This window comes from Tinamus guttatus, unplaced genomic scaffold (assembly GCF_059628265.1).
Source record: "Tinamus guttatus ecotype Peru unplaced genomic scaffold, ASM5962826v1 Tinamus_guttatus_pri_ptg001232l, whole genome shotgun sequence".
NCBI classification, from domain to species: Eukaryota; Metazoa; Chordata; class Aves; order Tinamiformes; family Tinamidae; genus Tinamus; species Tinamus guttatus.
Genome location: NW_028289766.1, coordinates 17,728 through 34,004, shown reverse-complemented (window position 1 = coordinate 34,004; position 16,277 = coordinate 17,728). Strand labels below are relative to the sequence as shown.

Genomic DNA, 16,277 nt, shown 5'->3' with positions numbered 1-16,277 from the left:
AGGCACCCATGGGTGCCCCTCTGTGCCCTATAGACCCAGGGGTGCCCGGCCCCGCCCCCCCGCCCATTTTGGGGACGTTTCAATAAAATCGGGAACCTCCTGTTTTTACTTCCACTTTGGTGTCCTCGTGCCGCTGACGTCATTACAAAGGGGCGTGGCCTCAGAGCCCCCGCCCCCTGCCCTTTGCTCCTGCCGGGAGCTGCGTCCTCGTTGGGCCCCGCTCCTTTGGTCCCGCCCTCCGCTTAGCCCCGCCCGCGCGCCGCTATTGGCTGCCGCTGCGGCGAGGCCCCCGCCCCCTCAAGGGCAGCCCCGCCCCCTCAAGGGCAGCCCCGCCGCAAAAAGGGCAGCCCCGCATTGCGCATGCGCAGGACTCCTCTCACGCCTCCCTGCGCGCATGCGCAGCTTCCCGCCGGCCCCGCGCGCGCATGCGCCGTCCCGCCGCTTCCCCGGTCACCTTCTCCGGCGCCCCCGCCCGCCCCGCGCAGGCGCAGTGCGCGCGCGCGGCCGGGCCGGGCAGGCGCATGCGCAGTGCGCGCGCGCGCCGGCGGGAGGGCAGCACCGGCGGCCCGAGCGGAGCGCGCAGAGCCCCGGGGCGGGGGGGGCCGGAAACGGAAGCGGGACCGGCGGGGGGGCCGTCCCGGTTCCGCCATGTTCCGCGGCGCCGCCGCCGCCGCCATCGCGGCCGCCCGCGTCGGCCTCCGTCCCCGCCCCCGCCCCGCCGCCAGCGGCTGCGAGCGGCGCCGCGCGGCGCGCGCCCAGGTGAGCGGGGGCGGGGCTATGCTAATGAGGGGCGGAGGGGGCGGGGACATGCTAATGAGGGGCGGCGGGGGCGCGGATGGAGTCAGGGAGGGGAGGGGCTATGGGAATGGAGGTGGGTAGGGGCGGGGTTATGCTAATAGCAACTCTTGGGGGCGGAGCTTTGAAGATGGGGACCGCTGGGGTATGGGGAATGGTGAGGGCTGGGGGCGGGGTTATGCTAATAGAGTTGAGTAGGGGCGGGGCTATGGGAATGGGAGCTGCTGGGGCGGGGTTATGCTAATAGAGTGGAATAGGGGCGGGGCTATGGGAATGGGAGCTGCTGGGGGCGGGGTTATGCTAATAGAGTCGAGTAGGGGCGGGGCTATGGGAATGGGAGCTGTTGGGGGCGGGGTTATGCTAATAGAGTTGAGTAGGGGTGGGGCTATGGGAATGGGAGCTGCTGGGGGCGGGGTTATGCTAATAGAGTTGAGTAGGGGCGGGGCTATGGGAATGGGAGCTGCTGGGGGCGGGGTTATGCTAATAGAGTGGAATAGGGGCGGGGCTATGGGAATGGGAGCTGCTGGGGGTGGGGTTATGCTAATGGAGTTGAGTAGGGGTGGGGCTATGGGGATGGGAGCTGCTGGGGGCGGGGCCATGCTAATAGAGCTGGAGAGGGGAGGGGTTATGCTAATGGAGATGGGTAAGGGCAGGGGTATGCTAATGAGAAGTGCTGGGGTGTGGTTATGCTAATGAAATATCCTGGGGGTGGGGTTATACTAATGAGGACTTCTGCAGGTGGGGTTATGCTAATGAAGTATTGTAGGGGTGGGCTTATGCTAATAAGGGCTGTTGGGGGGTGGGGTCATGCTAATTGTGCCAGGTAGAGGTGGGGCTATGGGAGTGGGGCTCGCTGGGGGCGGGGTTATGCTAATGCAGACCGCTGGGGCGGGGCTATGGGAATGGACATGGATGGGGTGGGGCCATGGAGACCGCTTGGGCGGGGTTATGCTAATAATGACAGTGGGGGTGGAGCTATGCTAATAGAAGCTGTGGTGAGGGGCGGGGCCGCACCAATGGGGGCACTGGGAATTGTTTTGGGGCGGGGCTATGCAAATAGCTCCCAGCAAGAGGGGTGTGGGGAGTGGAGACTGGGGGCGGGCTATGCTAATAGGAGGAGGGTCTCAGCCAATAGGGAGGAGCTTCCTGCTTGGTGCAGCAAGGGGCAGGGCTGCACCAATGGGGAGCGCCCAGAGTGTGCTTGGGGCGGGGCTATGCTAATATTTCCTGCTTGGGGGTGGGGCTATGCTAATGAGGAGCCATATCCTGTAGTGGTTGGGAGGGGGTGTGGCTATGCAAATAAAGCACAGGGTGGGTGGGGCCATGCAAATTGCAGCTTGTAATGGCAAGTGGGGGGTGGGTTTGGGGCGGGGCTATGCAAATGCTCATTACACATGCAAATATAGGTAGGCTGTGGGGGTGGGGGCACATAGGCACAACTGAAAGAAGGGACATGGGTGGGGTTATGCAAATAGGCTCGGCACACCCATACTTAGGGGTGGGGCTATGCAAATAAAGAGCATAAAGTGGAGCTGGGTGGGTGGGGCTATGCAAATGTAGGGATCACGGGTGCTGTTTTGGGGCAGGGCTATGCAAATGTGACCCCCCCAGGGATGAGGCCGCGGGGGCGTGGCCTCGTGTTGGCCACGCCCCCTCACTCCCCCCGCCCCCCCCCCGCCGCCTTTTGCAGCAGGACCTGGGGGGGGCCCCGCCGCCCCCCCGGCGCCTCCCCCTCCCCCCCGCCGCTGACGTCACGGCGCGGGCCCCGCCCCCCGCGGAGCTGCTGCTGCGGCCCCTCCCCCCGCTGGGCGCCGGCCCCGCCCCCCCCGCGCCCCCCCCCGCCGGGCCCAGCATGGAGGAGCACCTGGAGCTGGTGCACGCGCGGCTGCGGGAGGAGGTGCCCCGCCCACCCCGGGGGCGGAGCCTGGGGGGGCGGAGCCTGGGGGGGGCGGAGTCTGGGGGTGGAGTCTTGGAGGGCAGGGCGCCGGAGCACCTTGGGGGTGGATTCTGGGGGTGGAGCCGGGGCCCCTTGGGGATGGAGCCAGGGCCCCTTGGGGTGGAGTCTGGGGGGGCGGAGCCTGGGGGGCGGAGCCTGGGGGGCGGAGTCTGGTGGGGGCGGAGTCTGGGGTGGGGGTGCCGGGGCCCCTTGGGGGCGGAGCCTGGGGGTGGAGTCTGGGAGGGCGGGGCGCCGGGGCCCCTTGGGGGTGGAGCCTGGGGGTGGAGCCAGGGCCCCTTGGGGGTGGAGTCTAGGGGACAGAGTCTGGGGGTGGAGTCTGGGAGGGCGGGGTTCCGGGGCCCCTTGGGGGCGGAGCCTGGTGGGGCGGAGTCTGGTGGGGGCAGAGTCTGGGGGGCGGGGCGCCGGGGCCCCTTAGGGGCGGAGTCTGGGGGGGCGGAGCCAGGGAGTGGAGCCGGGGCCCCTTGGGGTGGAGCCAGGGCCCCTTGGGGTGGAGTCTGGGGGGGGCGGAGCCTGGGGGTGGAGCCTGGGGGGCGGAGTCTGGTGGGGGCGGAGTCTGGGGTGGGGGTGCCGGGGCCCCTTGGGGGCGGAGCCTGGGGCGGAGTCTGGGAGGGCGGGGCGCCGGGGCCCCTTGGGGGTGGAGCCTGGGGGTGGAGCCAGGGCCCCTTGGGGGTGGAGTCTAGGGGACAGAGTCTGGGGGTGGAGTCTGGGAGGGCGGGTTCCGGGGCCCCTTGGGGGCGGAGCCTGGTGGGGCGGAGTCTGGTGGGGGCGGAGTCTGGGGGGCGGGGCGCCGGGGCCCCTTAGGGGCGGAGTCTGGGGGGGCGGAGCCGGGGGGTGGAGCCGGGGCCCCTTGGGGGTGGAGCCTGGGGGTGGAGCCTGGGGGCGGAGCCTGGTGGGGCAGGGCGCTGGGGCCCCTTGGGGCGGAGCCTGGGGGGGCGGAGCTGGGGGGTGGAGCCAGGGCCCCTTGGGGTGGAGTCTGGGGGGCGGAGCCGGGGGTTGGAGCCAGGGCCCCTTGGGGGTGGAGCCTGGTGGGGCGGAGTCTGGTGGGGGCAGAGTCTGGGGGGCGGGGCGCCGGGGCCCCTTAGGGGCGGAGTCTGGGGGGGCGGAGCCGGGGGTGGAGCCGGGGCCCCTTGGGGGTGGAGCCTGGGGGTGGAGCCAGGACCCCTTGGGGTGGAGTCTGGGGGGATGGAGCCGGGGGTGGAGCCGGGGCCCCTTGGGGGTGGAGCCTGGGGGTGGCGGAGCCTATGGGGGCGGAGTCTGGGGTGGGGGTGCCGGGGCCCCTTGGGGGCGGAGTCTGGGGGGGCGGAGCCAGGGAGTGGAGCCGGGGCCCCTTGGGGGTGGAGCCAGGGCCCCTTGGGGTGGAGTCTGGGGGGGGCGGAGCCTGGGGGTGGAGCCTGGGGGGCGGAGTCTGGGGGGGGCGGAGTCTGGGGTGGGGGTGCCGGGGCCCCTTGGGGGCGGAGCCTGGGGGCGGAGTCTGGGAGGGCGGGGCGCCGGGGCCCCTTGGGGGTGGAGCCTGGGGGTGGAGCAGGGCCCCTTGGGGGTGGAGTCTAGGGGACAGAGTCTGGGGGTGGAGTCTGGGAGGGCGGGGTTCCGGGGCCCCTTGGGGGCGGAGCCTGGTGGGGCGGAGTCTGGTGGGGGCGGAGTCTGGGGGGCGGGGCGCCGGGGCCCCTTAGGGGCGGAGTCTGGGGGGGCGGAGCCGGGGGGTGGAGCCGGGGCCCCTTGGGGGTGGAGCCTGGGGGTGGAGCCTGGGGGGCGGAGCCTGGTGGGGCAGGGCGCTGGGGCCCCTTGGGGCGGAGCCTGGGGGGCGGAGCTGGGGGGTGGAGCCAGGGCCCCTTGGGGTGGAGTCTGGGGGGCGGAGCCGGGGGTTGGAGCCAGGGCCCCTTGGGGGTGGAGCCTGGGGGGGGCGGAGCCTGGGGGGGCAGGGCGCCGGGGCCCCTTGGGGGTGGATTCTGGGGGTGGAGCCTGGGGGCGGAGCCAGGGCCCCTTGGGGGTGGAGCCTGGGGGTGGCGGAGCCTATGGGGGCGGAGTCTGGGGGGCGGGGCGCCGAGGCCCATTGGGGGCGGAGTCTAGGGGGCGGAGCCTGGGGGTGGAGTCTGGGGGGCGGAGCCTGGGGGGCGGAGCCTGGTGGGGCAGGGCGCCGGGGCCCCTTGGGGCGGAGCCTGGGGGGGTGGAGTCTGGGGGGGGGCGGAGTCTGGGGTGGGGGTGCCGGGGCCCCTTGGGGTGGAGTCTAGGGGGCGGAGCCTGGGGGTGGAGTCTGGGGGGGTGGGGTGCCGGGGCCCCTTAGGGGTGGAGTCTGGGGGGGCAGAGCCGGGGGGTGGAGCCGGGGCCCCTTGGGGGCGGAGCCTGGGGGGCGGAGCCTGGGGGGCGGAGCCTATGGGGGCCCCTTGGGGGTGGAGTCTGGGGGCGGAGCCTGGGGGTGGAGTCTGGGAGGGCGGAGCCGGGGGGCGGGGCGCCGGTGCCCCTTGGGGGCGGAGCCTGGGGCACCTGCCCGGACGCCGGGGCCCCTTTTTGACCCCGCCCCCGTTTTTCCGGGCAGCTCCCGAGGTTTTTCCAGCAGCCCCACGACTACGGGCTGTACTCGCCCGACGTGGAGTTCGTCAACCGGCCGCTGCGGCTGCGCACGCGGTGAGCGCGGGTGACGCCGCCGGGTGACGCCGCCATTGGGTGACGCCGCCGGGTGACAGCGCCGGGAGCTGCGCGGGTGACAAACCCGGGGCGGGGGGGACAGGTCGGGTGACAGTTTGGGTGACGGCGGCACCGTTGTAGGGGCTGCGGGTGGTACCACCTAGAGGTTGTGCTGCGCTGCTGCTGTTCGGTTGCCATTCGGGTGACGCTCGGGTGTTGTTTGGGTGATGCTCAGGTGTTGCAGGGGCCATGGGTGGTACCTGCTTGACCTGTTTCTGAGTAGCTGTTGCTCAGGTGTTGTTGGGGTGACGTTGGGGTTTTGTCCAGGTGTTGCAGGGGCCGCGGGTGGTACCGCCTGGGCCTGTTCCTGAGCGGGTGACATTCAGGTGACACTGGGGTGCCAGTCAGGTAGCCTTGGGTGACAGTTTGGGTGTTGTTGCGGTGATGCTCGGATGTTGTCCGGGTGTTGCTGGGCTTGCAGGTGGTATCGCCTCACCCTGTTCCCGAGCGGGTGACGTTTGACTGCCATTTGGGTACCGTTCAGGTGTTGTTGGGGTGTTGCAGGGACCGTGGGTGGTACCGCCTGGTCCTGTTCCTGAACGGGTGACATTCGGGTGACACTAGGGTGCCATTTGGTGATGCTTGGGCAACAGTTTGGGTGTTGTTGGGGGTGTTGCAGGGGCTATAGGTGGTACCGCCTCACTCTGTTCCTCAGCGGCTGCCGTTTGCATGCTGTTCGTGTGTTGTTGGGGTGTTGTCCGGGTGGTGCAGGGGCCGCGGGTGGTACTGCCTGGCCTTGTTCCTGAGTGGGTGACATTCGGATGACACTGGGGTGTCATTTGGTAGCAGTCTGGGGACAGTTTGGGTGTTGTTGGGGTGACACTCGGGTGTTGTCTGGGTGTTGCAGGGGCCACGGGTGATACCGCCTGGCCCTGTTCCTGTGCGGGTGACGTTCAGGTGACACTGGGGTGACCCTCAGGTGACAGTTTGGGTGTTGTTGGGGTGACGCTTGGGTGTCATCCGGCTGTTTTAGGGGCCACAGGTGGTACCGCCTGGCCCTGTTCCTGAGCGGGTGATGTTCGGGTGACACTAGGGTGCCATTTGGGTGACGCTCAGGTGACAGTTCAGGTGTTGTCAGGGTGACACTTGGGTGTCGTGCGGCTGTTGCAGGGGCCGCGGGTGGTACTGCCTGGCACTGTTCCTGAGTGGGTCGCGTTCAGGTGGCACTGGGGTACCATTCAGGGGACAGTTCGGGTGTTGTCGGGGTGACGCTCAGGTGTTGTCCATCTATTGCAGGGGCTGCGGGTGGTACCGCCTGACCCTGTTCCTGTGCGGGTGATACTCAGCTGGCACTGGGGTGACGGTTCGGGTGTTGCCGGGGTGACGCTCAGGTGTCATCTGGCTGTTGCAGGGGCCGCGGGTGGTACCACCTGGCCCTGTGCTTGAGCGGGTGACATTCAGGTGACACTGGGGTACCATTCAGGAGACAGTTTGGGTGTTGTCGGGGTGACGCTCAGGTGTCGTCCGGCTGTTGCAGGGGCCGTGGGTGGTGCTGTCTGGCCCTGTTCCTGAGTGGGTGACATTCAGAGGACACTGGGGTGCCATTTGGTGGCAGTCTGGGGACAGTTTGGGTATGGTTGGGGTGACACTCGGGTGTCGTCCGGCTGTTGCAGGGGCCGCGGGTGGTACCGCCTGGGCCTGCTCCTCTGCGGGTGATACTGGGGTACCATTCAGGGGACAGTTCGGGTGTTGTCGGGGTGACGCTCAGCTGTCGTCCGGCTGTTGCAGGGGCCGCGGGTGGTACCACTTGGCCCTGTTCCTGAGCGGGTGACGTTCAGGTGACACTGGGGGTGCCATTCGCGTACCCTTGGGTGACAGTTCGGGTGTTGTCGGGGTGACGCTCGGGTGTCGTCCGGCTGTTGCAGGAGCCGTGGGTTGTACCGCCTGGCTCTGTTCCTGAGTGGGTAATGTTTGGGTGACACTGGGGGTACCGTTCGGGTGACAGTTCGGGTGTTGTCGGGGTGACGCTCGGGTGTCGTCCGGCTGTTGCAGGGGCCGCGGGTGGTACCGCCTGACTCTGTCCCTGTGCGGGTGATGTTGAGGTGGCACTGGGGTGACTCTCAGGTGACAGTTCGGGTGTTGTCGGGGTGACACTCGGGTGTCGTGCGGCTGTTGCAGGGGCCGCGGGTGGTACCACCTGGCCCTGTGCCTGAGCGGGTGACATTCAGGTGACACTGGGGTACCATTCAGGGGACAGTTCGGGTGTTGTCGGGGTGACGCTCGGGTGTCGTCCGGCTGTTGCAGGAGCCGTGGGTTGTACCGCCTGGCTCTGTTCCTGAGTGGGTAATGTTCGGGTGACGCTGGGGGTACCGTTCGGGTGACAGTTCGGGTGTTGTCGGGGTGACGCTCGGGTGTCGTCCGGCTGTTGCAGGGGCCGCGGGTGGTACCGCCTGACTCTGTCCCTGTGCGGGTGATGTTGAGGTGGCACTGGGGTGACTCTTGGGTGACAGTTCGGGTGTTGTCGGGGTGACGCTCGGCTGTTGCAGGGGCCGCGGGTGGTACCGCCTGGCCCTATTCCTGAGTGGGTGACGTTCAGGTGACACTGGGGGTACCGTTCGGGTGACAGTTGGGGTGTTGTCGGGGTGACGCTCGGGTGTCGTCCGGCTGTTGCAGGAGCCGTGGGTTGTACCGCCTGGCTCTGTTCCTGAGTGGGTAATGTTTGGGTGACACTGGGGGTACCGTTCGGGTGACAGTTCGGGTGTTGTCGGGGTGACGCTCGGGTGTCGTCCGGCTGTTGCAGGGGCCGCGGGTGGTACCGCCTCGCGCTGTTCCTGAGCGGCGCCGCCGCCCGCGGCTGCCTGGGCCGCCCCCGGCTGGAGCTGCTGGCGCTGACGCGTCACCGCGAGGACTGGAGCCTGCGGGCGCGATGGCGCCTGACGGGGCTGCCGCTGCCGCTGGCCCTGCTGCGCCGCGACCAGAGACACCCGCTGAGGTGAGTGACGGTGTCACCCGGTGTCACCCAGGCTCCCCAAGTACCTACAGCGTCCCCAAAATCCCCCTGTTCCTGCATGTTCCCAATGCCCTATGACTGCCAACACCTGCTAAGGTGAGTGACAGTGTCACCCGGCGTCACCCGATGTCACCCGGTGTCAGCCGGCGCCGTGTGAGGTCCCCAGGTACCCCCAGTGTCCCCAAGCCCCCCGCGTTCCTACATGTTCCCAATGCCCCGTGGGTGCCAACACCCGCTAAGGTGAGTGACGGTGTCACCTGGCGTCACCTGGTGTCACCCAGTGTCCCCAAGTACCTACAGCGTCCCCAAAATCCCCCTGTTCCTGCATGTTCCCAATGCCCCGTGCCCGCCAACACCCGCTAAGGTGAGTGACAGTGTCACCTGGCGTCACCCGGTGTCACCCAGTGTCCCCAAGTACCTACAGCGTCCCCAAAATCCCCCTGTTCCTGCATGTTCCCAATGCCCCGTGGGTGCCAACACCCGCTAAGGTGGGTGACGGTGTCACCTGGTGTCACCCGGTGTCACCCAGGGTCCCCAAGTACCTACAGCGTCCCCAAAATCCCCCTGTTCCTGCATGTTCCCAATGCCCCGTGGGTGCCAACACCCGCTAAGGTGAGTGACGGTGTCACCTGGCGTCACCCGGTGTCACCCAGGGTCCCCAAGTACCTACAGTGTCCCCAAAATCCCCCTGTTCCTGCATGTTCCCAATGCCCTATGACTGCCAACACCCGCTAAGGTGAGTGACAGTGTCACCCGGCGTCACCCGGCGTCACCCGGCGTCACACGGTGTCACCCAGTGCCGCGCATGGTCCCCAAGTACCACCAGAGTCCCCAAATCCCCCCTATTCCCATTGCCCTGCGACGAGAGACAGTCGCTTCGGTGAGTGGCAGCGTCACCCACCACGTCACAGTGTCACACGGTGTCACACGGTGTCACACGGTGTCCCCAAGTACCACCAATGTCCTTAAATCCCCCCCCTTCCCAATGCTCCACGGCTGCCAACACCCACTGCGGTGAGTGACAGTGTCACCTGGTGTCACCCGGTGTCACCCAGGGCCACGCAAGGTCCCCAAGTGCCACCAATGTCCCCAAATCCCCCCCGTTCCCGCACAGTCGCAACGCCCCGCGACCGCCAACACCCGCTGCAGTGAGTGCCGGGTGTCCCCCGCTGTCCCCAACCCCCCGTTGTCCCCAATCCCCCCCATTCCCGTCCACTCCCGCCATTTGTCACCCTGCGGTGTCACCCCGAGGGTCTCCGCTCTCCTGCGGTCACACAAACCTGGCTGTTTTTTCCCCAAACCTGGCTGTTTTTTCCCCCAAACCTGGGCGTTTTCCCCCCAAATCTGGTTGATTTCGCAGTGACGATGGCATTCCCCAAATCCAGGTGTTTTTCTCCCCAAATCCAGGTGTTTTTCTCCCCAAATCCAGGTGTTTTTCTCCCAAATCCAGGTGTTTTTCTCCCCCAATCCAGGTGTTTTTCTCCCAAATCCAGGTGTTTTTCTCCCCAAATCCAGGTGTTTTCCCTGTCCTGCCCAAATCCAGCCCTTTTTTGGTTCCGTATCTCGGTTGTTGTCCCCAAAACCTCTTTGGATCCCATGGCCCCAATGTCCCCTCGTATCCCCATTGTCCCCAATGTCCCCCCATGTCCCCAATGTCCCCCCATGTCCCCCCATGTCCCCCCATGTCCCTCCATGTCCCCAATGTCCCCCAATGTCCCCATGTCTCCAATGTCCCCCCGTGTCCCCCCATGTCCCCCCATGTCCCTCTATGTCCCCAGTGTCCCCCCCCATGTCCCCAATGTCCCTCCATGTCCCCAATGCCCCCATGTCCCCAATGTCCCCAATGTCCCCCAATGTCCCCAATGTCCCCAATGTCCCCCCAGGTCCTACGACGCCCTCTCCACCTTCTACCTCGACTCCCGCGGCCTCATCCGCTGCCACCACATCGACAAGGTGACGTGGGGACAACGCGGGGACACCGGGACAGGTGACACCACAATGTCCCCAACCCCCTCATTGTCCCCTCTGTCCCCAGCTCATGCCGGCGCCCCGGGCGCTGCCCGAGGACAAGAAGCTGCTGGTGGCGGCGCTGGCCCTGCCGGGGACGGAGCTGCAGGTGGTGCCGGGGACACCGGGGACACTGGGGACACCGGGGACACCGGGGACACCCCCCGGCCCGGCCTGACCCCCCCCCCCAAACCCCTATAACTTAATGTACAGAATAAAGAGATGGATGGAGGGGGGGGCTGCTGCGGTGCCGGGGCCCGGGCGTCCGGGTGGGGGGATGTGGGGGACACCCAAGGGCCCAGGCGTCCGGGTGGGGGGACATGGGGACACCCAAGGGCCCAGGCGTCCGGAGGTGGGGGACATAGGGGACACTTGGGTGTCCAGCAATGGGGACACCCAAGGGCCCAGGTGTCCGGGTGGGGGGACATAGGGGACACTCAGGTGTCCGGGGGGGGACACCCAAGGGCCCAGGCGTCCGGGGGGGGGACATAGGGGACACCCGGGTGTCCAGCAATGGGGACACCCAAGGGCCCAGGCGTCCGGGTGGGGGGACATGGGGGACACCCGGGTGTCCAGCAATGGGGACACCCAAGGGCCCAGGCGCCCGGGGGGGGCACCAAGGGGCCCAGGCGTCCGGGTGGGGGGACATGGGGGACATCTGGATGTCCAGCAATGGGGACACCCAAGGGCCCAGGCGTCCGGGTGGGACATGGGGGACACCCAAGGGCCCAGGCGTCCGGGTAGGGGGACATGGGGACACCCAAGGGCCCAGGCGTCCGGGTGGGGGGACATAGGGGACATCCAGGTGTCCAGCAATGGGGACACCCAAGGGCCCAGGCGTCTGGGTGGGGGGACATAGGGGACATCCAGGTGTCCAGCAATGGGGACACCCAAGGGCCCAGGCATCCGGGTGGGGGGACATGGGGGACACCCGGGTGTCCAGCAATGGGGACACCCAAGGGCCCAGGTGTCCGGGTGGGGGGACATGGGGGACATCCAAGTGTCCAGTAATGGGGACACCCAAGGGCCCAGGTGTCCGGGTGGGGGGACATGGGGGACATCCAAGTGTCCAGTAATGGGGACACCCAAGGGGCCCAGGCGTCCGGGTGGGGGGACATAGGGGACATCCAGGTGTCCAGCAATGGGGACACCCAAGGGCCCAGGCGTCCGGGTGGGGGGACATGGGGGACATCCAGGTGTCCAGCAATGGGGACACCCAAGGGCCCAGGTGTCCGGGGGGGACATAGGGGACATCCAGGTGTCCAGCAATGGGGACACCCAAGGGCCCAGGCGTCCGGGTGGGGGGACATAGGGGACATCCAAGTGTCCAGCAATGGGGACACCCAAGGGCCCAGGCGTCCGGAGAGGGGCACCAAGGGGCCCAGGCGTCCGGGGAGGGGACGTGGGCTGGGGGGGGGACATGCAGACAAGGACACGAGTGTCCAGGGAGGGGACAACCAGGGACCAGATGTCCCGACAGGGGTTGGGGGGGGGGGAGCTGGAGGGGGCCCAGGCGTCCGAGCGGGGGACATGGAGGGGCCCAGGTGTCTGGATGGGGACACCTGGGGGACACCCAAGGGAACACCCGGACATCCAGGGGGACACCCGGCGGGGACATGGGGACACCCAGAGTGACACCCAGGGGGACACCATGGGGACCTGGGGGACACTATGGGGACATTGGGGGGACATGGGGTCATGGAGGGGGACACAGGGACACCCGGGGGACACAGGGACACCCAGGGGGACACCCGGGGGGGACATGGGGACACCCAGGGGACAAGGGGACACCCAGAGTGACACCCAGGGGGACACCATGGGGACCTGGGGGACACTATGGGGACATTGGGGGGACATGGGGGTCATGGGGGGGGACACAGGGACACCCGGGGGACACCCAAGGGACACCCAGGGGACACAGGGACACCCAGGGTGACACCTGGGGGGCACAGGGACATCCAGGGGGACACAGGGTCATGGTGGGGGGGACATGGGGACACCCAGGGTCTTGGTGGGGGGGGGACATACGAGGACACCCATGGGACACAAGAGGGACATGGGGACACCCGGGGGGGACACAGGGACACCCAGGGGGACATGGAGGAGGGGGACACGGGGACACCTGGGCAGGACATGGGGGTCACCTATGGGACACGGGGACACCCAGGGGGACATGGAGGGGGGTCACAAGGTCACGGGGGGGCATTTGGGGACAGTTTGGGATCATTTTGGGTCGGTTTGAGGTGGTTTTGGGTTGGTCGGAGGTGATTTTAGAGCAGTTTGGGGCAGACATGGAGGGGACATGGGGACATGCAAGTGATAAAGGGACATGGGGACACAGAGGGACACGGAGGGACATGGGGACACATGGGGACATCATCGCGTGTCGCGGTGGCACCTTCCTACCCGCCATGCCTGGTCATCTCGTGTCCCCATGTCCCGAATGTGACCCCATGGTGACATGTCCCATGTCCCCAGTGTCCCCCCATGGTGACATGTCCCTGTGTCACCCCCGTGCCTGGTCATCTCGTGCCCCGCGGACGCGGTGCTCTGGGTGATCTCGTGTCCCCATGTCCCCAATGTCCCCATGTGTCCCCAAGTGTCCCCATATCCCCACAGTGACATGTCCCCATGTGTCCCAATGTGTCCCCATCTCCCCAATGTCCCCAATATGTCCCCAATGTCCCTGTCCCCCCAGGCGTGCTGCCTGGTCATCTCGTGCCCCGCGGACACTCCGTGCTGGGCCATCTTGTGTCCCCAATGTCCCCAATGTCCCCAATGTGTTCCCAATGTCCCCAATGTCCCCATGTGTCCCCAATGTCCCCAACGGCGTCACTGACGTCCCCAGCGGCGTCACCGACGGCCCCGGCGGCGTCACCGGCCCCGCAAATAAAGATCCCTCCGCACCGGCCGCCTCGGGGACATTTGGGGACATCTGGGGGGACACGGGGGACACGGGCTCCTCCTGGGGGTTTGGAGGTCCCTGGGTTCCTGTTGGGGGGACATAGGGGACACCAAGGTGACATTGGGTGGCACCACATTGGAGATCCCTGATGTCCCTTTGGAGGGGACACCAGGATGACATTGGGTGGCACCACTGTCTGGTCAAGCTTGGAGGTCCCTCATGTCCCTTTGGAGGGGACACCAAGGTGACATTGGACATTCAGGTGACACCGGCTCCTCCTGGGGGTTTGGAGGTCCCCAGGTTCCTGCTGGAGGGACAGAGGGGACACCAAGGTGACATTGGGTGGCACCACATTGGAGATCCCTGATGTCCCTTTGGAGGGGACACCAAGGTGACATTGGACATTCAGGTGACACAGGCTCCTCCTGGGGGTTTGGAGGTCCCTGGGTTCCTGTTGAGGGGACATAAGGGACACCAAGGTGACATTGGGTGGCACCACATTGGAGGTCCCTGATGTCCCTTTGGAGGGGACACCAAGGTGACATTGGACATTCAGGTGACACAGGCTCCTCCTGGGGGTTTGGTGGTCCCTGTTGGGACATAGGGGACACCAAGGTGACATTGGGTGGCACCACCATCTGGTCAAGCTTGGAGATCCCTAATGTCCCTTTGGAGGGGACACCAGGATGACATTGGGTGGCACCACTGTCTGGTCAAGCTTGGAGGTCCCTCATGTCCCTTTGGAGGGGACACCAAGGTGACATTGGACATTCAGGTGACACCGGCTCCTCATGGGGCTTTGGAGGTCCCTGGGTTCCTGTTGGGGGGACATAGGGGACACCAAGGGGACATTGGGTGGCACCACATTGGAGATCCCTGATGTCCCTTTGGAGGGGACACCAAGGTGACATTGGACATTCAGGTGACACAGGCTCCTCCTGGGGGTTTGGTGGTCCCTGTTGGGACATAGGGGACACCAAGGTGACATTGGGTGGCACCACATTGGAGATCCCTGATGTCCCTTTGGAGGGACACGGAGGGGTCCTGGGTGTCACACAGGGGACACAGGGTGGTGGCACCTGCTGGTGGGGCCGGAGGTCCCCAACGTCCCTTTGCGGGGGACAAGGAGGGGACACAGAGGTGACACTGGGGGTGGCGCCACCTCCCTTGGTGGCATTGGAGGTCCACAAGGCCCCCTTGGGGGGACAACAAGGGGACACGTGGCAGGGCCACCATGAGGCCACCCCAAGGACACGATGGGGACACACTGGGGACATGGGTCACACATTGGGGACACCTTGGGGACACCTTGGGGACACCTTGGGGACACCCATCAGGGCCAAGAAGAGGCGGAGCCGGCGCTGCAGCCAATGTCGTGTTGCCACCAGTCGCTAACGAGGGTTAACGAGCGCTAACGACGAACGGAGGGTCAACGGGGGCTAATGAGGGTCAAGGGGGGCTAATGAGGGTCAACAGGGGCTAATTGGGGCTAACGAGGGTTAATGAGGGTCAACGAGGGCTCATTTGGGCTAACGAGGGTTAACGAGCGCTAACAACGAACGGAGGGTCAACGAGGGCTAATGAGGGTCAAGGGGGGCTAATGAGGGTCAACAGGGGCTAATTGGGGCTAACGAGGGCTAATGAGGGTCAACGAGGGCTCATTTGGGCTAACGAGGGTTAACGAGCGCTAACGACGAACGGAGGGTCAACGAGGGCTAATGAGGGTCAAGGGGGGCTAATGAGGGTCAACAGGGGCTAATTGGGGCTAACGAGGGCTAATGAGGGTCAACGAGGGCTCATTTGGGCTAACGAGGGTTAACGAGCGCTAACGACGAACGGAGGGTCAACGGGGGCTAATGAGGGTCAAGGGGGGCTAATGAGGGTCAACAGGGGCTAATTGGGGCTAACGAGGGCTAATGAGGGTCAACGAGGGCTCACTCGGGCTAACGAGGGTTAACGAGCGCTAATGATGAATGGAGGGTCAACGGGGGCTAATGAGGGTCAAGGGGGGCTAATGAGGGTCAACAGGGGCTAATTGGGGCTAACGAGGGCTAATGAGGGTCAACGAGGGCTCATTTGGGCTAACGAGGGTTAACGAGCGCTAACGACAAATGGAGGGTCAACGAGGGCTAATGAGGGTCAAGGGGGGCTAATGAGGGTCAACAGGGGCTAATTGGGGCTAACGAGGGCTAATGAGGGTCAACGAGGGCTCATTTGGGCTAACGAGGGTTAACGAGCGCTAATGACGAACGGAGGGTCAACGGGGGCTAATGAGGGTCAAGGGGGGCTAATGAGGGTCAACAGGGGCTAATTGGGGCTAACGAGGGCTAATGAGGGTCAACGAGGGCTCATTTGGGCTAACGAGGGTTAACGAGCGCTAACGACGAACGGAGGGTCAACGGGGGCTAATGAGAGTCAACGAGGGCTCATTTGGGCTAATGAGGGCTAATGAGAGTCAACAAGGGCTCTTTGGGCTAACGACGTTAATGAGCGCTAACGATAACGAGTGAAGGGTCAATGGGGCTAATGAGGGTCAGCGGGGGCTAATGAGGGCCAACAAGGGGTCATTGGGGCTAACGAGGGTTAATGAGGGTCAATGAGGGCTCATTTAGGCTAACAAGGGTTAACGAGCGCTAATGATAACGAGTGAAGGGTCAACAGGGGCTAATGAGGGTCAACGGGAGCTAATGAGGGCCAACAAGGGGTCATTGGGGCTAACAAGGGTTAATGAGGGTCAAGGAGGGCTAATGAGGGTCAACAAGGGCTCATTTGGGCTAACAAGGGTTAACGAGCGCTAACGATAATGAGTGAAGGGTCAACGAGGGCTAATGAGGGTCAACGAGGGCTCATTGGGGCTAACGAGGGTTAATGAGGGTCAACGAGGGCTCATTTGGGCTAACGAGGGCTAATGAGAGTCAACAAGGGCTCTTTGGGCTAACGAGGGTTAATGAGGGCTAACGATGATGAGCAAAGGGTCAACG

The 16,277-nt window shown here is 65.9% G+C and overlaps 1 protein-coding gene across 1 annotated transcript; it reads left to right on the top strand.

Annotated features, from left to right (window-relative positions):
- Window positions 1–648: 648 nt before the first annotated feature.
- Window positions 649–14,711, top strand: CUNH6orf136 (chromosome unknown C6orf136 homolog). The gene is made up of 7 exons (XM_088538844.1): window positions 649–690; window positions 2,576–2,692; window positions 5,286–5,374; window positions 8,175–8,366; window positions 10,268–10,337; window positions 10,420–10,500; window positions 14,685–14,711. Exons 1-7 carry the CDS (start codon window positions 649–651, stop codon window positions 14,709–14,711), a joined length of 618 nt encoding a protein of 205 aa, XP_088394970.1.
- The last annotated feature ends 1,566 nt before the right edge of the window (window positions 14,712–16,277 follow it).